Source organism: Ranitomeya imitator, chromosome 1 (assembly GCF_032444005.1).
Source record: "Ranitomeya imitator isolate aRanImi1 chromosome 1, aRanImi1.pri, whole genome shotgun sequence".
Classification (NCBI taxonomy): domain Eukaryota; kingdom Metazoa; phylum Chordata; class Amphibia; order Anura; family Dendrobatidae; genus Ranitomeya; species Ranitomeya imitator.
Genome location: NC_091282.1, coordinates 707,375,442 through 707,395,193, shown reverse-complemented (window position 1 = coordinate 707,395,193; position 19,752 = coordinate 707,375,442). Strand labels below are relative to the sequence as shown.

Below are 19,752 nucleotides of genomic sequence, written 5' to 3'. Positions count from 1 at the left end.
CCGCCAGAGTAGTAAAGCCAGTGACTGAGGGCAGATATTAATAGCCTGGAGAGGGTCCATGGTTATTGGCCCCCCCCTGGCTAAAAATATCTGCCCCCGGCCACCCCAGAACAGGCACATCTGGAAGATGCGCCTATTCTGGCACTTGGCCACTCTCTTCCCATTCCCGTGTAGCGGTGGGATATGGGGTAATGAAGGGTTAATGCCACCTTGCTATTGTAAGGTGACATTAAGCCTAATTAATAATGGAGAGGCGTCAATTATGACACCTATCCATTATCAATCCAATTGAATGAAAGGGTTAAATAAAACACAAACACATTATTTAAAATTATTTTAATGAAATAAAAACAATGGTTGTTGGAGTATTTTATTCTACGCCCAATCCAATCACTGAAGACCCTCGTTCTGTGAAAGAAAAAACATAATAAACCAACAATATACTTACCCTCCGCAGATCTGTAACATCCAACGATGTAAATCCTTCTGAAGGGGTTAAAACATTTTGCAGCAAGGAGCTTTGCTAATGCAGGCTGCTCCTCGCTGCAAAACCCCGGGGAATGAGTCTAAATATAGATCAATGAGCTATATTTAGCTTCATTTGCGGTGAGGCGCCCTCTGCTGGATGTTCATAGATCGTGGGAAATTTCCTAGAAAGCTCCCAGGCTTTCTAGGCAAGTTCCAGATGTGCCTTTTCTGGGGTGGCTGGGGGCAGATATTTTTAGCCAGGGGGGGGCCAATAACCATGGACCCTCTCCAGGCTATTAATATCTGCCCTCAGTCACTGGCTTTACTACTCTGGCGGAGAAAATTGCGCGGGAGCCCACGCCAATTTTTTCCGCCATTTAACCCTTTATTTTAAGAGCTAGAACGGCCAAATTTTGCAGATACACACTACTGACATTAGTAGTGTGGAATCTGCAAAAAAAATGGAGAGAAGACATGGTTTACTGTATGTAAACCATGTCTCAAATCATGTCGGGTTTTAAGAAGGAGAAAGAAAAAGGCGGTAATTGAATTACCGGCTTTCAAGCTGTATAGCGCTGGAATAAATATTAATATATATACATATATGTGTCTAATGACATATATATATATATATATATATATATATATATATACAGTATATATATTTTTTTTTTTCTTTTTGGGACACATGGATCATTTCTATAGCGGTATGTTGGTTTTGCAAGCCTGCGAGAAAACCACGCAGTACGGATGCCATACGGATTACATACGGAGGATGCCATGCGCAAAAAACGCTGACACACCCTGCCTACGGAGGAGCTACGGACCACTATTTTCGGGACATTTCAGCGTATTACGGCCGTAATATACGGACCGTATTTTCATACGCTGAGTGTGAAGCCGGCCTAATAGAGAGAGGAACCCCTAGGAACAATCATGTCTATCCCAGGCGCATGGCCACACTCTAGGCCAGTGCTCCCCATCTCTGGTCCTCAAGAGCCACCAACAGGTCAGGTATTCAGCATTTCCTTAGTATTGCACAGGTGATGGAATTCTTGCCTTTCCAGGTAATGCAATTATCACCTGGGCAATGCTAAAGGTACTGTCACACTAGACGATATCGCTAGCGATCCGTGACGTTGCAGCGTCCTCGCTAGCGATATCGTCCAGTGTGACAGGCAGCAGCGATCAGGCCCCTGCTGGGAGATCGCTGGTCGGGGAAGAAAGTCCAGAACTTTATTTCGTCGCTGGACTCCCCGTAAACATCGCTGAATCGGCGTGTGTGACACCGATTCAGCGATGTCTTCACTGGTAACCAGGGTAAACATCGGGTAACTAAGCGCAGGGCCGCGCTTAGTAACCCGATGTTTACCCTGGTTACCAGCGTAAAAAAACAAACAGTACATACTTACATTCAGCTGTCTGTCCCTTGCCGTCTGGTTCCTGCACTGACTGCTGGCCGTAAAGTGAAAGCAGAGCACAGCCACAGCGGTGAGTCACCGCTGTGTGACTCACCGCTGTGCTGTGCTTTCACTTTCACTTTACGGCCAGCAGTCAGTGCAGGAACCAGACGGCAAGGGACAGACAGCTGAATGTAAGTATGTACTGTTTGTTTTTTTACGCTGGTGACCAGGGTAAACATCGGGTTACTAAGCGCGGCCCTGCGCTTAGTTACCCGATGCTTACCCTGGTTACCGGGGACCTCGGGATCGTTGGTCGCTGGAGAGCTGTCTGTGTGACAGCTCTCCAGCGACCAAACAGCGACGCTGCAGCGATCCGGATCGTTGTCGGTATCGCTGCAGCGTCGCTAAGTGTGACGGTACCTTAAGGAAATCCTGAAAACGTGACCTGTTGGTGGCTCTTGAGGACCAGAGTTGGGGAACACTGCTCTAGACTTACAAAGACATGGCTTAGACTGTGAAGCTGAAGAAGAATATAAACATCACTGTATTCTACAGCTGCTGACTCATTTCAGATCTCACTTCTAGTCCAAAAGTGACTACATTTTGAGGGCTTCAGTGTCATCATGTGTATTCACTTAGGTTTAAAGGGAAGGTGCCACCAGTTTTCTCGTATTTTGTTTTTTAGTGAAATTAAGCTTAAAATAGTAATTAAAATGTATTAATGCAATGTTTGCACTGTTTGCAAACATTTCTATATGAAAAATATTATATATTTTTCTACAAATATACATATTTACCACTAGGGGGAGCATTTTCCGTTTTAGACCTCAAGCAGCTATAGTAAGATTTAGCAGCTCTGCCCCAGGGATATTAGACCACCCAAAAGGGGAGGGAAATGGTGATGTCAGCAGTTACTGCCCCAACAGTAAGAATGAAGAGCAGCATCACAGGGCAGCACCATTTTGTGTGTGACTGCCCTGTGACCTGCTGTCACCAGCAGTTACTGCATCAGAGTGACAGCTAGTTTACAGAGGAGCAGAACACAGTGGGCTCAGCAGCATCTGGACCCAAGAAGAGTGAAGACATGTGGTGTGCATGGAGCAGCATTAGGAGCTGTGTGGGAGCTCCAGCTCTGCAGTGAATAGCCAGGCATTATGGAGGGAGGGGAGAGATGCATTGTATGGCTAAGGCCGGGGTCACACTAGACCGCAATACGGACGAGTGCAATGCGATAAAAAAAATCGCATAGCACTCGTCCCAATGTTAATCTATGGGGCAGCTCCCATCATCCGATATTCTCTCGGCCGTATTCAGGATCCGAGTGAAATCGCAGCATGCTGCAATTGTCAGCGTATCTCGGCCGAGAATCGCCAATGAAAGTCTATGGGGTTGAGAAAAAAAAAAAAAAATCGCACAGCACACGGACCATCAGTGTGACGTGCGAGAAATTCTCAGGCATTGGGCAGGTGACAGGAAAGGCTCAGCCATTATTTGCTCATTTTGCAAATGTGTGAGAAAATCTCACCATACGGACGCCATACGGATGTCACACGGATGCCAAACGGATCATTGGATGTGAGAAAATCGCATCCTCGCACTGCACACGGATCACTGTTTTGGTAACATTTGTGCGATTCTCGTCCATCAAAAACGGACCTTTTTTTATACGTTGTGTGTGTCCCCGGCCTAAGAGTGACTGATGGGAGAGAAAGAGACGTGAAGTATGATGAGTGAGACACATATGGAGTGTGATGGGGAGATACACATTGAGGCTGTGTGCACACGTTCAGGATTTTTCGCATTTTTTTGCGTTTGTTCGCTATAAAAATGTGATAAAAACAATTTAAAAATGCATACATATGCATCCCATCATTTATAATGCATTCCGCAATTTTTGTGCCTATGTTGCGTTTTTTTCTGGGGGAAAAACGCATCGCAGTAAAAAACGCAACATGTTCTGCGCATGTCGTGTCTCCTCCTTTGATGTGGGCTCCGGCGCTGAGCCCACATCAAAGTCACGACATGTCGGCTGTTTTGTACAGCTGACATGTGCGCGCAATAGCGGCAGGTGAAATCGCAATTCACCCGCCGCTATTAACCTGTTAAATGCCGCTGTCAAATGCTGACAGCGGCATTTAACTACCGCATCCAGCCGCGCGGCCAGAAATGGGCGTATCGTCCACCCCCATCACATGATCAGGGGTTGGCGATGCGTCAGGATGGTAACCATAGAGGTCCTTGAGACCTCTATAGCTACTGATGCCGGCCTGCTGTGAGCGCCTCCCTGTGGTCGGCGCTCATAGCAAGCCTGTAATTCAGCTACGGAGCAGCAATCTGATGATCGCTGCTATGTAGCTGAGCCGATCGAGTTGTGCCAGCTTCTAGTTTCCCATGGAGGCTATTGATGCATGGCAAATGTAAAAAAAAAAGTTTTTAAAAATATGAAAAAAAAAAAAAGTTAAAGTTTAAATCACCCCCCTTTTGCCCCATCAAAAATAAAACAATAAAAAAATCAAACCTACACATATTTAGTATCGCCGCATCTGTCAATAGAAAAAAACATGACTGACATGTGCCCGCAATAGCGGCAGGTGAGATCGCGATTCAACCGTTCCTCTGTATGTGTTTTCCGTCCGGCGGAAACAGCTGTTTTGACGGATCCTGCAAAAAACGGATGAAACGTGTGGCCATCCGGCGCTAATACAACTCAATGAGAAAATAACGGATCCGGCGGAAAATAACTGATCTGGCAGAAAAAAAAGTAAATTGTGGAAAAAAACGGATCTGGCGTGAAAAAACGGATCCGGCGGAAAAAACTGATCTGGCAGAAAAAAAAGGAACTTGTGGGAAAAAAACGGATCCGGCGGGAAAAAACGGATAAAACGGAAAAAAAGGATCCGATGGAAAAAAAAACTGATTTGGCAGAAAAAAAAGGAAATTGTGGAAAAAAAACTGATCCGGCGGGAAAAAACTGATCCGGCGGGAAAAGACGGATCAGGCGGGAAAAAAAGGATCCGATGGAAAAAAAAAACTGATCTGGCAGAGAAAAAAGGAAATTGTGGAAAAAAACGGATCTGGCGGGAAAAAACAGATCAGGCGGGAAAAAAAAGGATCCGATGGAAAAATAACTGATCTGACAGAAAAAAAAGGAAATTGTGGAAAAAAACGGATCAAACGGGAAAAAAATGATCCGATGGAAAAAAAACCTGATCTGGCAGAAAAAAAAGGAAATTGTGGAAAAAAACGGATCCGGCGGGAAAAAACGGATCCGGCGGGAATTAACGGATCCGGTGGGAAAAAAACGGGTCCGGCGGGAAAAAACGGATCCGGCGGGAAAAAACGGATCCGGAGGGAAAAAACGGATCCGGCGGGAAAAAACGGATAAGGCGGAAAAAAAGGATCCGATGGAAAAAAAAACTGATCTGGCAGAAAAAAAAGGAAATTGTGGAAAAAAAACTGATCCGGCGGGAAAAAACTGATCCGGCGGGAAAAGACGGATCAGGCGGGAAAAAAAGGATCCGATGGAAAAAAAAAACTGATCTGGCAGAGAAAAAAGGAAATTGTGGAAAAAAACGGATCTGGCGGGAAAAAACAGATCAGGCGGGAAAAAAAAGGATCCGATGGAAAAAAAACTGATCTGACAGAAAAAAAAGGAAATTGTGGAAAAAAACGGATCAAACGGGAAAAAAATGATCCGATGGAAAAAAAACCTGATCTGGCAGAAAAAAAGGAAATTGTGGAAAAAAACGGATCCGGCGGGAAAAAACGGATCTGGCGGGAAAAAACGGATCCGGCGGGAAAAAACGGATCCGGAGGGAAAAAACGGATCCGGCGGGAAAAAACGGATCCGGCGGGAAAAAATGGATCCGGCGGGAAAAACGGATCTGGCGGAAAAAAACGGATTCTGCAAATGTGCTTGCAGGATGCGTTTTTTTCCCATAAACTTGTATTAGCGACAGATCGTGACGGATGGCCACACGTCGCGTGGTCGCGTCCGTCGTGCAACGGATCCGTCGTGTTTTGGCGGACCGTCGGCACGAAAAAACGTTCAAGTGACCTTTTTTTGTCCAGCGCATCCGCCATTTTCTACTGCGCATGCGCTGCCAAAACTCCGCCCCCTCCTTCTAGACTTCAGAATGGGCAGTGGATGTGTTGAAAAACTGCATCCGCTGCCCACGTCGGGCACAAATTTCACAACGTGCGTCGGTACGTCGGCCCGACGCATAGCGACGGACTCGTACTGACGCAAGTGTGAAAGAGGCTTTGTGAGGGTTGAATTTAAAAAAAACAAAAAAAACCGCGTGGGCGCCCGTGCAATTTTCTGCGCCAGAGGGGGAAAGCCGACGGCCGGGGGCCAATATCTGTAGCCTGCTATGAATATCAGCCCGCAGCTGTCTGTATAGCCTTTACTGGCTATTAAAATAAGGGGACCCCAAAAAAAAAAATTGCGTGGGGTCCCCCTATATTTTATAGCCAGAAAGGCTATGCAGACAGCTGCAGGCTGATATTCATAGCCTAGAGAGGGGCCATGGATATTGCCCCCCCCAGGCTACAAATACCAGTCCGCAGCCGCCCCAGAAATGGCGCATCTGTAAGATGCGCCAATTCCGGCACTTAGCCCCTCTCTTCCCACTCCCGTGTAGCGGTGGGATATGGGGTAATGAAGGGTTAATGTCACCTTGCTATTGTAAGGTGACATTAAGCCGGGTTAATAACGGAGAGGCGTCAATAAGACGCCTATCCGTTATTAATCCAATAGTAAGAAAGGGTTAAAAAAAAACACGCACACATTAGGAAAAAAGTATTTTAATATTCTTCATTTCACCATACTTACCATACTTCAGCGCCTGCAAAAAACGTAAAATAATAAACCGTATACTACCTATCCGCCGTAGTCCAATTAATATCGAGTGTCCCACGACGATCTCCCCTATAGAACAGTGACATCGGGTGATGTCACTGCTCTATAGACCTTCAGTGACACACTGACAGGAGACAATGGCTCCTACAGTGCATCACTGAGAGGTTACCTTAGGACAAGGTCTCACTTTATGGCAATTGCTGCCTGGGAAAATTTCTCATACAGCAATGGCATAAAGTGAGACTAGGGACTTTTTTTTTTACAGCGGCGGAGGAATACAGTGGTGGAAGGATACCTTCCTGCTGTCATTGTGTTCCTGGAGCCCCTAGAGAGCAGTCACATTATCTGATGCTGCTGCTCTCCACGGGAGATCGCCGTGGGACACTCGTGGATTTCTGCGGACAGGGAGTATATTGGTTGTTTGTTTTTTTAATATTTTTTTTACAGATGACACTGGCTTCGGGGAACAAAGTGACAAGTAATGGTGAGTATGAAATCTATGTTTAATGTACTGTATGTCTATATGTATGTATGTATTGTATGAATGTATTGTATGTGGCATGTATGTGGCATGTATGTAGCATGTATGTATGGAGTATTTTTTTTTTTCATTCAACACATTAGCCGGATGATGGGACTATTACTGTCCCATAATTGGCTAATGTGTCAATCACTGTCATTGTAGCAGGAATCGTCTGATGGGACACGCATAGAGACCCCCCCACGCTGCAGAGACCCCCCCACGCTGCACAGAGGCCCCCCCACGCCGCACAGAGACCCCCCCGCCGCAGAGACCCCCCTGCCGCACAGAGACCCCCCCACGCCGCAGAGACCCCCCACGCCGCACAGAGACCTCCCCACGCTGCACAGAGACCTCCCCACGCCGCACAGAGACCCCCCGACGCCGCAGAGACCCCCCACGCCGCACAGAGACCCCCCACGCCGCAGAGACCTCCCCACGCCGCACAGAGATCCCCCGACGCCGCACAGAGATCCCCCCACGCCGCACAGAGACCCCCCCGACGCCGCAGAGACCCCCCCACGCCGCACAGAGACCTCCCCACGCCGCAGAGACCCCCTGACGCCGCAGAGACCTCCCCACGCCGCACAGAGATCCCCCGACGCCACACAGAGACCCCCCCACGCCGCCCAGAGATCCCCCACGCCGCAGAGACTCCCCCACGCCGCAGAGACCCCCCCACGCCGCACAGAGACCCCCCCACGCCGCACAGAGACTTCCCCACGCTGCACAGAGACCCCCCGACGCCGCAGAGACCCCCCCACGCCGCACAGAGAGGGAGAGCGACACAGGGGGAGAGTGCAGTTTACCGGAGATCACTGGGACTCTGTGCAAGTGGGGAGACAGAGCAGAGGGAAGCACACAGGGCAGAGTGTGAGAGCAGAGGATGTCTGCCCAGAACCTGCAGTGCCTGGAGTACAGAGGAGAAGTGAGGGCTTCTTCTCTCCTGTGATAGAGAGCAAGTGGAGCTCGGCAGATAGCACTGGACTATAATAAAATGGCAGCTAGTCACACCTACAGCAGTGAGTTGTGCATCCCACAGAGGCGTGCCCAGCTCACTGCTAATGCTGCTGCAATGTTACAGATAGGGTCCGAGCTGGTCTATTATCTGCTATGTCCATGGGGTGCAGTAATCTGACACTGATAGTGACCTGCTACTGCTGCAAAACCAAGATGTCAGCCCCCAGTGCATTCTTTCTACTCATATATCACACGAAATCTGTTTTACATGCATTCAAATCTGGGTTATAAAAGCATGTTATGCTACATTACATTGATTAATTAATGATCTACAAACGCGGTACCTTCCCTTTAAAGTCCCAAATGGCCTAATATGGCAGTGTGAATTTGTTGTTTAAAAAAAAAAAAAAAAAAGTTCGTTTACTTTCCAACAACAACAACACTGTCGCCTATGGGATGTCTGGAAACAACTTTTCTAATAAGTGGGGCTGAGATGCAATTCCAGACAAAGCCCAAAGAGAAGAGTGGTGCTGATATACAGTGGGGAAAAGAGGTATTTGATACACTGCCAATCTTGCAAGTTTTCCCACCTACAAAGAATGGAGAGGTCCGTAACTTTTATCGTAGGTCCACTTCAACTGTGAGAGACAGAATGTAAAACAAACAAACAAGAAAAACAGAAAATCACATGGTCTGATTTTTACATAATTAATTTGAATTTTGTTGCATGAAATAAGTATTTGACATGATAGAAAAACAGAGCTTAATATTTGGTACAGAAACCTTTGTTTGCAATTTCAGAGGTCAGACCTTTCCAGTAGTTCTTGATCAAGTTTGCACACATTGCAGCAGGGATTTTGGCCCACTCCTCCAGGTCTTTCAGGTTTCGGGGCTGTAGCTCGGCAACATTGAGTTTCAGCTCCCTCAAAAGATTTTCTATTGGTTTCAGGTGTGGAGACTGGATAGTCTACTCCAGGACCTTGAAATTATTCTTATGGAGCAACTCCTTAGTTGCCATGGCTGGGTGTTTTGGGTCATTGTCATGTAACAACCCATCTTCAATTCTCTTACTGATGGAACGATGCAGGACCTGATCCATTCTCCCTTCAATATAGTGCAGTCGCCCTGTCCCCTTTTCACAAAAGCACACTAAAAGTATGCTGGTTCCCCACCAAGCTTCATGGTTAGGATGGTGTTGATGGGGTTGTACTCATCCTTCTTCCTCCAAACACGGTGAGTTGAATTGATAACAAAAAGTTCTATTTTGGTCTCACCTGACCTTCTCCTATGCCTCCTCTGGATCATCCAGATGGTTATTGGCAAATTTCAAACGGCCCGGACATGTGCTGGAGCGAGCAAGGGGACCTTGCGTGCGCTGCATGATTTTAATCCATGAAGGCATAGTGTGTTACTAATGGTAATGTTTGAAACTGTGGTCCCTGCCTTCTTCCGGTCATTGACCAGGTCCTCCCTTGTAGTTTTGGGCTGATCCCTGACCTTTCTCTGAATCATCCTTACTCCACGAGTTGAGATCTTGCATATAGCCCCAGATCGAGGAAGACTGACAGTCATGTTATGTTTCTTCCAGTTTCTAATAATTATGACAACAATTGTTGCCTTCTCGCCAAGCTGTTTGCCTATTGTCATCTTAGCCTTGTGCAGGTCTACAATTTTGTCCCTGGTGTCCTTAGACAGCTCTTTGGTCTTGGCCATGGTGGAGAGTTTGGAGTGTGATTGATTGAGTGTGTGGACAGGTGTCTTTTATACAGCTAACAAGTTCAAACAGGTGCAATAATTGTAATGATTTAGCGATGACCTGCAAAGAGGAGTGGACCAAAATTCCTCCTGACATGTACGCAAACCTCATCATCAACTAAAAAAAATGTCTGACGGCTGTGCTTGCCAACAAGGGTTTTGTCACCAAGTATTAAAGGGACACTGTCACCTGAATTTGGAGGGAACAATCTTCAGCCATGGAGGCGGGGTTTTCGGGTGTTTGATTCACCCTTTCCTTACCCGCTGGCTGCATGCTGGCTGCAATATTGGATTGAAGTTCATTCTCTGTCCTTCATAGTACACGCCCGCGTGAATATATATATATATATATATATATATACACGCCCGCGTGTGTGTGTGTATATATATATATATATATATATATATATATATATATATATATATATATACACTATATATAGTAATAAAATAAGCAATAGGGAACTGCAACAAAGCTAAAATATAACATATTTGGGACATAAAATTCATAGAAGGTATATCCGACAAGACGAGTAGGAGTGTAAATGAAGATTCTTAATTTATTTGTGAATCAAAATCTTAATAATTCTTTGCCTTTCTTTTTTTGCAGACAGCCAGTGGTTTACCAACGGTTGGTAATTTTGTTGCAGCTTCAGGAATGACTCCATACCCCACTTCAGCACCAGTGTCCCCATACATGGCATATGGCACAGCAGCCCCCACAGGGTATGTGACAGGTCATGGATGGCAGCATACCGGGGGTACGCCATTATCTCCTCATAACTGCGACATTGCCGCATCATTAGCATTTAAAGGCATGCACACAGCACGAGAAGGTGAGAACCACCTAGATAACTAGCCCAGAACCCACTATATGGACATCAAATAAACCTGATGTTGGCTTATCATAGAGGAAACCGCAAGAGAAAAAAGTGTGGGAGATGACCATTAATACGAAGAAAAAGCCAATTTATTAACACAGCTCATTTGTTTTTCTGCTACATTAATAAGGTGGCTTTTCATCATTAAATGGTAGCTTTGCACACTTTTTCTGATTTTAGCTGATGTGCACATTTTATTTTAAAGCCTCTTCAGAAAAAAATGCTAAAACTTCTTATATGAACATCAATGTGGAATTCTCATAGAAATGAATAGAAAGAGTTTTTTTTTAAACTGTTTTGGAGCAGATCTGCTTGAAAAAAACACTGTGTGAATGTACACTAACATAACCTTGACCAAGCACTCAACTCAAAATTGGAAGTGTTCCCTGACTTGTGTATTAAAGAGTACCTATCACCAATCTGTGGCTGCCCTTTTTACTCAGCAAAAGAGTGGACAGCCCCAGATTAGTGATTTCTCAAAATATCAATTGTCAAAAGGTCTCCTAAGTAACCCTATTGTTCTCCCAAAACTCAGGCCCAACCTTCTGTTTTGTGGGATCCCGCAACCCTCCGTGGTCTTTCTCTCAGTTAAAGATCGAGATACCGTTCTTTGCACTAACCCAGCGCCACCACTGACATTACTGTTCAGTAACCGCTTAGTAAAGTCGTAACAGAGGGCATTGTGGGTTATGAATTATCTAGCGATAGAGAATGTATAACTGGTGGAGAAAGGTTGAACTTGATGGACCTGTATATTTTTCAATCTAAGTAAGTATGAAGTAACAGTGTTGCAGCGTATCTACAAAGTGAGAGGGACTGCAGAGTTTTAATGTAGAGTAATGCACCTAGCACGGAGTAATCCTATCGCTGCATACACATTAAATTGAAGTATGTCAGCCGCTAAAGCAAACATGATTTTAGTGTGTATAAAATGAGAGAGAAAATCCCACGATCCCAACGTATTGTTACCCCTTTATAAATCACTTGTGAGGCCACATCTATAATATGGGATCCAGTTTGGGGTTTCACATTTTAAAAAGTATATTCAGAAGTTAGAGTCAGTTCAAAGGCGGTCAACTAGATTATTACAAGGGATGGAAGGCCTCTCATATGAGGAGAGGTTGGAAAAGTTGGGCTTGTTTAGCTTAGAAAAAAGATGTCTCAGAGGGGATCTCATTAACATGTATAAATATACCGTATGTGTGGTCAGTACAAAGGACTGGTGCATGACTTATTCCTTCCAAGGACCATACTTAGGACCAGGGGGCACTCATTACAGGTCGACAGTTAAATAGGAAAGGGTTCTTTACAGTTAGAGCAGTCAGACTGTGGAATGCCGACCACAAGAGGTGGTAATGGCAGAAACTATAACAGCTTTTGTACAAGGGATGGATGCGGGTTATAGTTAATTTATTGACAAAATGAACAATTGATAGAGAAAGGTTGAAAAAAGACCTAGGTTCATCAAGTTCAACCTATGTAACAATGTAGAGGCTTGTGGGATCCTGCTCTGCATCCAACAACCCCACAGGTCAGCCCTGACTTTTGTGGAGCTGTCTTGGGGGTCTCTAGGGTTAACCCTGCTGTTCTGTTCGGTCTGGGGAGACCTATTTTGAACTTTGGTATTTTTTGGGGTGTTCAAGATGCAGTTCTGAAACTTGTGGTTGATTGACTTAAATGAGGATGGGTCGGTCGGCCACGGGTTTCAGAGCCGCATCTTGAATATTTTAAAGAATATTGAAGTTCAAAGTCGGTCATTTTTGACCAACAGAACAGCAGGGTTAAGTTGAAGCAGTTATAGTTCGTAAAATCAACAATCTGGGGCTGTACATTCTTTTATTGAATTTAAAAGGCAGTCCCAGATTGGTGATAATTACCCTTTTTGCGATTTGCTGTACTCAATCGCAGATAGATACTTCTTTGATATTCTAAAGAAAGATGCACAGTCATGGCCATAACTTATGAGACTGACACAAGCTTTGGTTTTCACAAAATTTGCTGCTTCAGTGTTTTTTTAAATCTTAGAGTCATCTGTTTCTATGGTTGCTGAAGTACAATTATCAGCATTTAATACGTTTTTACACTTTTACTGACAAATACAATTGCTCCTGAATGGTTGGGAGAAGTAACTTATGTAGAAGGTGTAGATATTATTCTTTAATCTATGGCAAAATTCTGATGAGCCCACGTCCTTGAATAAGAAGCAACCCCACGCATCAATATGGCAGCAGAAAACTTTACTGTTGGCAGACACAGGATTTGTGGTGGCACTCACCAAGTGCAATTTTTCTCAATGATACAAGACCAATTTGGTGATGAACAATGATTTTTCTAGCATGATGGAGACAATGTCACAAGGCAAAAGTGATAACTAAGAAGCTCAGTGAACAAGACATTGACAATTTGGGTTCATGGCCAAAAAACTCCCCAGATCTCAATCCCATTGAGAACCAGTGGTGAATCTTCAAAAAGGGTATGGAGATATATATATATATATATATATATATATATATATATATATATATATATATATATATATATATATATATATATCGTATATACTCGAGTATAAGCCGACCCGAGTATAAGCCGACCCCCCTAATTTTGCAACAAAAAACTAACTTATTGACTCGAGTATAAGCCTAGGGTGGAAAATGCAGCAGCTACCGGTAAATGTCAAAAATAAAAATAGATATCAATAAAAGTTAAATTAATTGAGACATCAGTAGGTTAAGTGTTTTTGAATATCCATATTGAATCAGGAGCCCCATATAATGCTCCATGCAGTTTATTATGGCCCCATAAGATGCTCCATATTAAAATATATGTCCCATATAATGCTTCATGCAGTTCTTTATGGCTCCATAAGATGCTCCATATACAAATATGCCTCATATAATGCTCCATACAGTTCATTATGGCCCCACAGATGCCCCATATAATGCTCCATGCAGTTCTTTATGGCCCCATAGATGCCCCATATAATGCTCCATGCAGTTCACTATGGCCCCATAGATGTCCCATATAATGCTCCATGCAGTTCTTTATGGCCCCACAGATGCCCCATATAATGCTCCATGCAGTTCATTATGGCCCCATAGATGTCCCATATAATGCTCCATGCAGTTCTTTATGGCCCCACAGATGCCCCATATAATGCTCCATGCAGTTCTTTATGGCCCCATATAATGCTCCATGCAGTTCATTATGGCCCCATAGATGCCCCATAAAATGCTCCATGTAGTTTATTATGGCCCCATTGATGCCGCATATAATGCTCCATGCAGTTCCTTATGGCCCTATAGATGCTCCATATAACATTGTGCCACATGTAATGCTGCTGCACTAAAAAAAAATGACATACTCACCTGTTGTCGCTGCCCGCTGCTCCTCAGCGTCCCATCTCTCCGCAGTGACTGTTCAGGCAGAGGGCGGCGCGTACACTAATACGTCATCGCGTCCTCTGACCTGAACAGTCACTGCAGAGAACGCGGAAAACGAGGCGGCGGTGGAACGCGGAAAGGTGAATATGACATACTCACCTGCTCTCGACGCTCTGACGCGGTCCCTGCATGTCCCACGGTCTCCGGGAGCAGCAGCTTCTTCCTGTAGTGATATGGGGTGGGGCCACATTTTCAATACTTTAATGAGTGGTACCAGTGACCGCTGAACAGGGGAAGAAGCTGCCGCACCCGAAGACCGTGGGACATGCAGGGACCGCGTCAGGAGCGCTGGGAGCAGGTTAGTATTTGACAGTTGTTGCTCCCCCTCACCCGAGGACCATGACTCGAATATAAGCCGAGAGGGGCACTTTCAGCCCATTTTTTTTGGCTGAAAATTTCGGCTTATACTCGAGTATATAGGGTATATATATATATAAACTAGATGTATTTGTTTGTAAAAACTTCTGAAATTCTTATAACTGTACATCAGTAACCATAGAAACATCCAACTAAAAGATCTAAAAACACTGAAGCAGCAGAACCAAAATTTGTGTCAGTCTCAAATCTTTTGGCCATGACTGAACCTGCTAGGTAGTCTTGTACTCTGCCTCACAGGTCACCAGTATTATAAATGGAGACTGGTAGGGTACTGGATTAGTAATCCTGTATTGGGTTCATGGAGTTTCAAGTTTTGCTTGTGCTAAAATCCCTGTTTGTTTTCTTTTTTTAGTAAGAAGATATAATATAGATATATTAGTTCCCTTTTATGGAATCGGTCACTAGGTTTTTGCTACTTATTTGAGAGCAGTATCATTTAGAGACAGAGAACCTGATTCAAGTGGTCACTTACTGTAGTTTTTATAAAATTATAGATGAAAAAAGTTGTAATCTGGCACCAAAAAGTGTGTATTAAGAATCCACTCGTCCATTAAAATCCAAAGAATCAAACCAAAAATAATATGTAAAAAAAATTATTTTTCAATGTGTTATTTTTTTTGTTTGATTCTTGGTATTAAAAATCCATTTTATTAGTGTCCATTAAAATCCACAATTTTCAACTACGATTTGCCGTTGGGGATACCTGCATCAATTTTTGGAATTTATCCACATGACCTTTGGTATTTGTGGTAAGTTGATGTAATTTTTTCCCTTTTTTATTTTCAAAAATTAGTGTTATCAGCAGGAGATTATCACTAGAGGACTAGTAACCCTGATGCCAGGAAATCCTCCGTATTCATGAGCTCTGTAAAGCCCTGCCCACACCACTGATTAGCTTTCAGCCTTTGCACATTGTACACAGAATGCTGCCAATCAGTGGTGTGGGCAGGGCTATACAAAGCTCAGCAGTCTGAGAACTGCTAGATCTGCAGCAGAGAAAACAAGGTTTTTATCAAAACTCCAGAGTCCAGTAAAGTAAGTGAGATGTCTCTTGAGTCTTTGCGCCTCTCTGATAGGGTAGCAAAAACCTTGTGACAGATTACCTTTAAATATTCTATTAGCATTTGAAAGAAATGGAATTCTATTTGATATAATTTTTTTTTTTCATTTGCATTTTTAGCAGAAGATACAAAAGTAAGCATCCATTTGCGTAAATCTCCACAGTCCTACCACACATCCCAACGCCACGGGACAGTTGCTCATATGACAAGTGCATAGAAATGAAGGACAACCTCTGTAATCTGACATACAAGCATCACGGAAAACATTCCACATGCTATCAAGCCAGTAGCACATGCAGAACTGGAATATTGCCAGAAATCTGCCAATCACATGGACCGTGAACACCTGACCACTTGTGCAAAGCAACCAGCTGTCTCATCTTCACCTGGATATGTGGTCATCATGAAAGACATACACCTGGTGGACATACTGTGAAAGAATCTTCTCTGGATTCATTGAACCATATCTCTGCACCTTCTTATGGAATTTGAGACATGCCACTTTCCCGTTGAACTAAAATAAAAAAAAAAATAAGAAGTTTTGTTACCGTACACTCGACATCTATGTGCCTTTTATAAGACTTGTGGTTTGTAGCTTTAAAAATTTAGAATCTCTCACACAAAAGAAATCTAGTCATGAAACCTGAACTCAATGTGAAGAGGAAATGAAGGGACTTTGGACTTGCACCTCGTGCTGCGTGAAGTTTTGCAAATGTTCGATAGCCAAACATGGGGTACATGGGTTTAAAACCCAAACTACACAAAGGCTTATGGTCACTCAAAGTGATCGAACCAGATAAAATCTGGAGGACTCATTCATACAATTCACGATTCAGCCTCTTAAGCATTAAATAAAACACGTCTTGGCCCAACATCTACTAGGATATTTAAACATATGGTAGATGACAAGCACAAACCAATGCGGAAATGTGAAAACGTGTTCTGTCCTTTTGTATAGGTTTTAATTATTATGGTTATTATGGTCCAAGTTACAGTAACTAATGGGCGGGAGGGTCAGGGTAATATTCTGTCTTTTACTTTACAGGTGAATTTTTTGTAGATAATTTAAAAAGGAAAAAAAAAAAACCTCATGATGGTCCCCGCTGAATTCTGGCGTACAACTTCTTGAAATGTTTAAAATTTTTGTGCAGATTGAAATGGGAGGTTTAATTTATGACCGACATGTAAGCTTCTGCCTTGCATATTTTTCTGGCGGTGGCACACACAAGTTGACAGATAAGCCAAATTCTTTAAACAATTTTTCCATACTTCCCGAATTATTTGTGATGTAGTGCAAGTGTATTACAATTCTTACCAATTACCGCCTTCCCCGGTTTCCACCACCGTTCCCGGTCATTTTTGTTATGTGACCAAAGCTTCTATTCCATTTAGTCTTTTAGAAATCAAACGAGACGCTATAGACTTACAGTGGGTACAGAAAGAATTCAGACCCCTTTCAATTTTTCACTCTTTGTTTCACTGCAGCCATTTGGTAAATTCAAAAAAGTTCATTTTTTTCTCATTAATGTACACTCTGCACCATATCTGATAAAAAACAGAAATGTAGAAATTTTTGTATATTTATTAAAAAAGAAAAACAAATATCACATGGTCATAAGTATTCAGACTCTTTGCTCTGACACTCATATATAAGTCACATGCTGTCCATTTCTTTGTGATCCTCCTTCATTGGAGTTCAGCTATGTTCAGCTATTAAACTGATAGGACTTGATTTGGAAAGGCACACACCTGTCTATATAGGACCTCACAGCTCACAGTGCATGTCAGACCAAATGACAATCATGAGGTCAAAGGAACTGACTAAGGAGCTCAGAGACAGAATTGTGGCAATGCACAGATCTGGACAAGGTTACAAAAGAATTTCTGCAGTACTCAAGGTTCCTGAGAGCACAGTGGCCTCCATACTCCTTAAATGGAAGAAATTTGGAACCACCAGAAGTCTTCCTAGACCTGGCCGTCCAGCCAAACTGAGCAATCATGGGAGAAGAGCCTTGGTGAGAGAGGTAAAGAAGAACCCCAAGATCACTGTGGCTGAGCACCAGAGATGCAGTAGGGAGATGGGAGAAAGTTCCACAAAGTCAACTATCACGGCAGCCCTCCAGCAGTCGGGCCTTTATGGCAGAGTGGCCAGACGGAAGCCACTCCTCAGTGCAAGACATATGAAAGCCGGCATAGAGTTTGCTAAAAAAAACACATGAAGGACTCCCAGACTATGAGAAATAATATTCTCTGGTCTGGTGAAGCGAAGATAGACCTTTTTGGTGATAATTCTAAGCGGGATGAGTGGAGAAAACCAGGCACTGCTCATCACCTGCACAATACAATCCCAACAGTGACACATGGTGGTGGCAGCATCATGCTATGGGGGTGTTTTTCAGCTGCAGGGACAGGACGACTGGTTGCTATTGAAGGAAACATGAATGCGGCCAAGTACAGAGATATCCTGGATGAAAACCTCTTCCAGAGTGCTCTGGTCCTCAGACTTGGCCGAAGGTTCACCTTCCAACAAGACAATGACCCTAAGCACACAGCTAAAATAACAAAGGAGTCGCTTCAGAACAACTCTGTGACCATTCTTGACCACAGAGCCCTGACCTAAACCCAATTGAACATCTCTGGACAGACCTGAAAATGGCTGTCCACCAACTTTCACCATCCAAACTGACAGAACTGGAGAGGATCTGCAAGGGAGAATGGCAGAGGATCCCCAAATCCAGGTGTGAAAAACTTGTTGCATCGTTCCCAAGAAGACACATGGCTGTAGTAGCTCAAAAGGGTGCTTCTACTGAGCAAAGAGTCTGAATACTTATGACCATGTGAGATTTCAGTTTTTCTTTTTTAATAAATTTGCATTGTGTACATTAATGATAAAAAGAAATTAAGTTTTTTTGAATTTACCAAATGGCTGCAATGAAACAAAGAGTCAAAAATTTAAAGGGGTCTGAATACTTTCCGTACCCACTGTACAATGAGAAAGCAACTTCAATTCCACACACCTCTCCCTGTATGAGCCAGTTAGTCGATTTACAAATCCTGTGGGCCAGAAGACAACTGGAGTGATGTTGGAAACGTTGTAAGATGGCGATCAGTAAATATTTTAATACACTTGCATTATATCACATACAGGGCTAGGCATTCTTAGGGGAAAAAAGTGCTGAGACCTCTTCTATAACAAATGTACGCCTCTTACCGAATTGAATGCATCTTATATCAGCGCTCCCTTAATTAAAGGGACTTTGTCAGCAGGTTTTGCTTTGTAATTTGAGAACAGCATGATGTAAGAGCAAAGACACTGATTCCAGCAATATGTCACATACTAGACTGTGATGCCGTTTCAATATAATTAGTATTTTATCAGCAGGAGATTATCACTACTTGACAAGGCGTATTGTGCCTCCTAGTCAACTGCTCTGTGTAACCCCACCCACAGCACTTATTGGCAGATTTCTATGTATGCTGTGCATTGACAAAACGCTGCTGATCAGTGGTGTGGGCGGGGTTATACACATATCAGCATTCTGAGCACTGCTAGATCTGCAGCAGAGAAAGCAGTGATTGTATAAAAATTGCAGCATGCAGCCCACAAGTGACAGCACTGAAATCAGGATCTCTATCTCTACATTACACTGCTCTCAGATTACATAGCAAAACCTGCTGATAGATTCCCTTTAATACTGGTGTACATGACGGCAGCCGTAGTGTATTGGGACAAGCAAAAACAATAAAGCAATACATTTTCTTCCATGTTTTTGGCTTACAATTACTGGTGCAAAATATAGAACTAAACAATATTGTGTGAAAGAGGCCTTAGAGGTGCCCATACATCTTCGACAGCGGGTGGCCGATTACTCGATCAGCAATATCTCCTGACTCCGCATACACATGGCCACTCTGCTCTTCAGTCTGGACAGTGAAAATAGGTCTGTCAGACATATCTGGTTGTGGCTTATCATTCTGGAGAATAAATGAAGAGGTGGTGAAAGTCAACAAACTAACTCCTT

General features: G+C 43.6%; 1 protein-coding gene across 1 annotated transcript in view; it reads left to right on the top strand.

Annotated features, from left to right (window-relative positions):
- The window catches only part of PAX9 (paired box 9), a 66,298-nt gene extending 49,696 nt beyond the window's left edge, over positions 1-16,602 (top strand). The window contains exons 3-4 of the mRNA XM_069731982.1: positions 10,578-10,803; positions 15,850-16,602. Of these exons, the coding sequence (XP_069588083.1) occupies positions 10,578-10,803; positions 15,850-15,947 (324 nt within the window). The 3' untranslated portion in view covers positions 15,948-16,602. The remainder of the gene's footprint in view (positions 1-10,577; positions 10,804-15,849) is intronic.
- Positions 16,603-19,752: the final 3,150 nt, after the last annotated feature.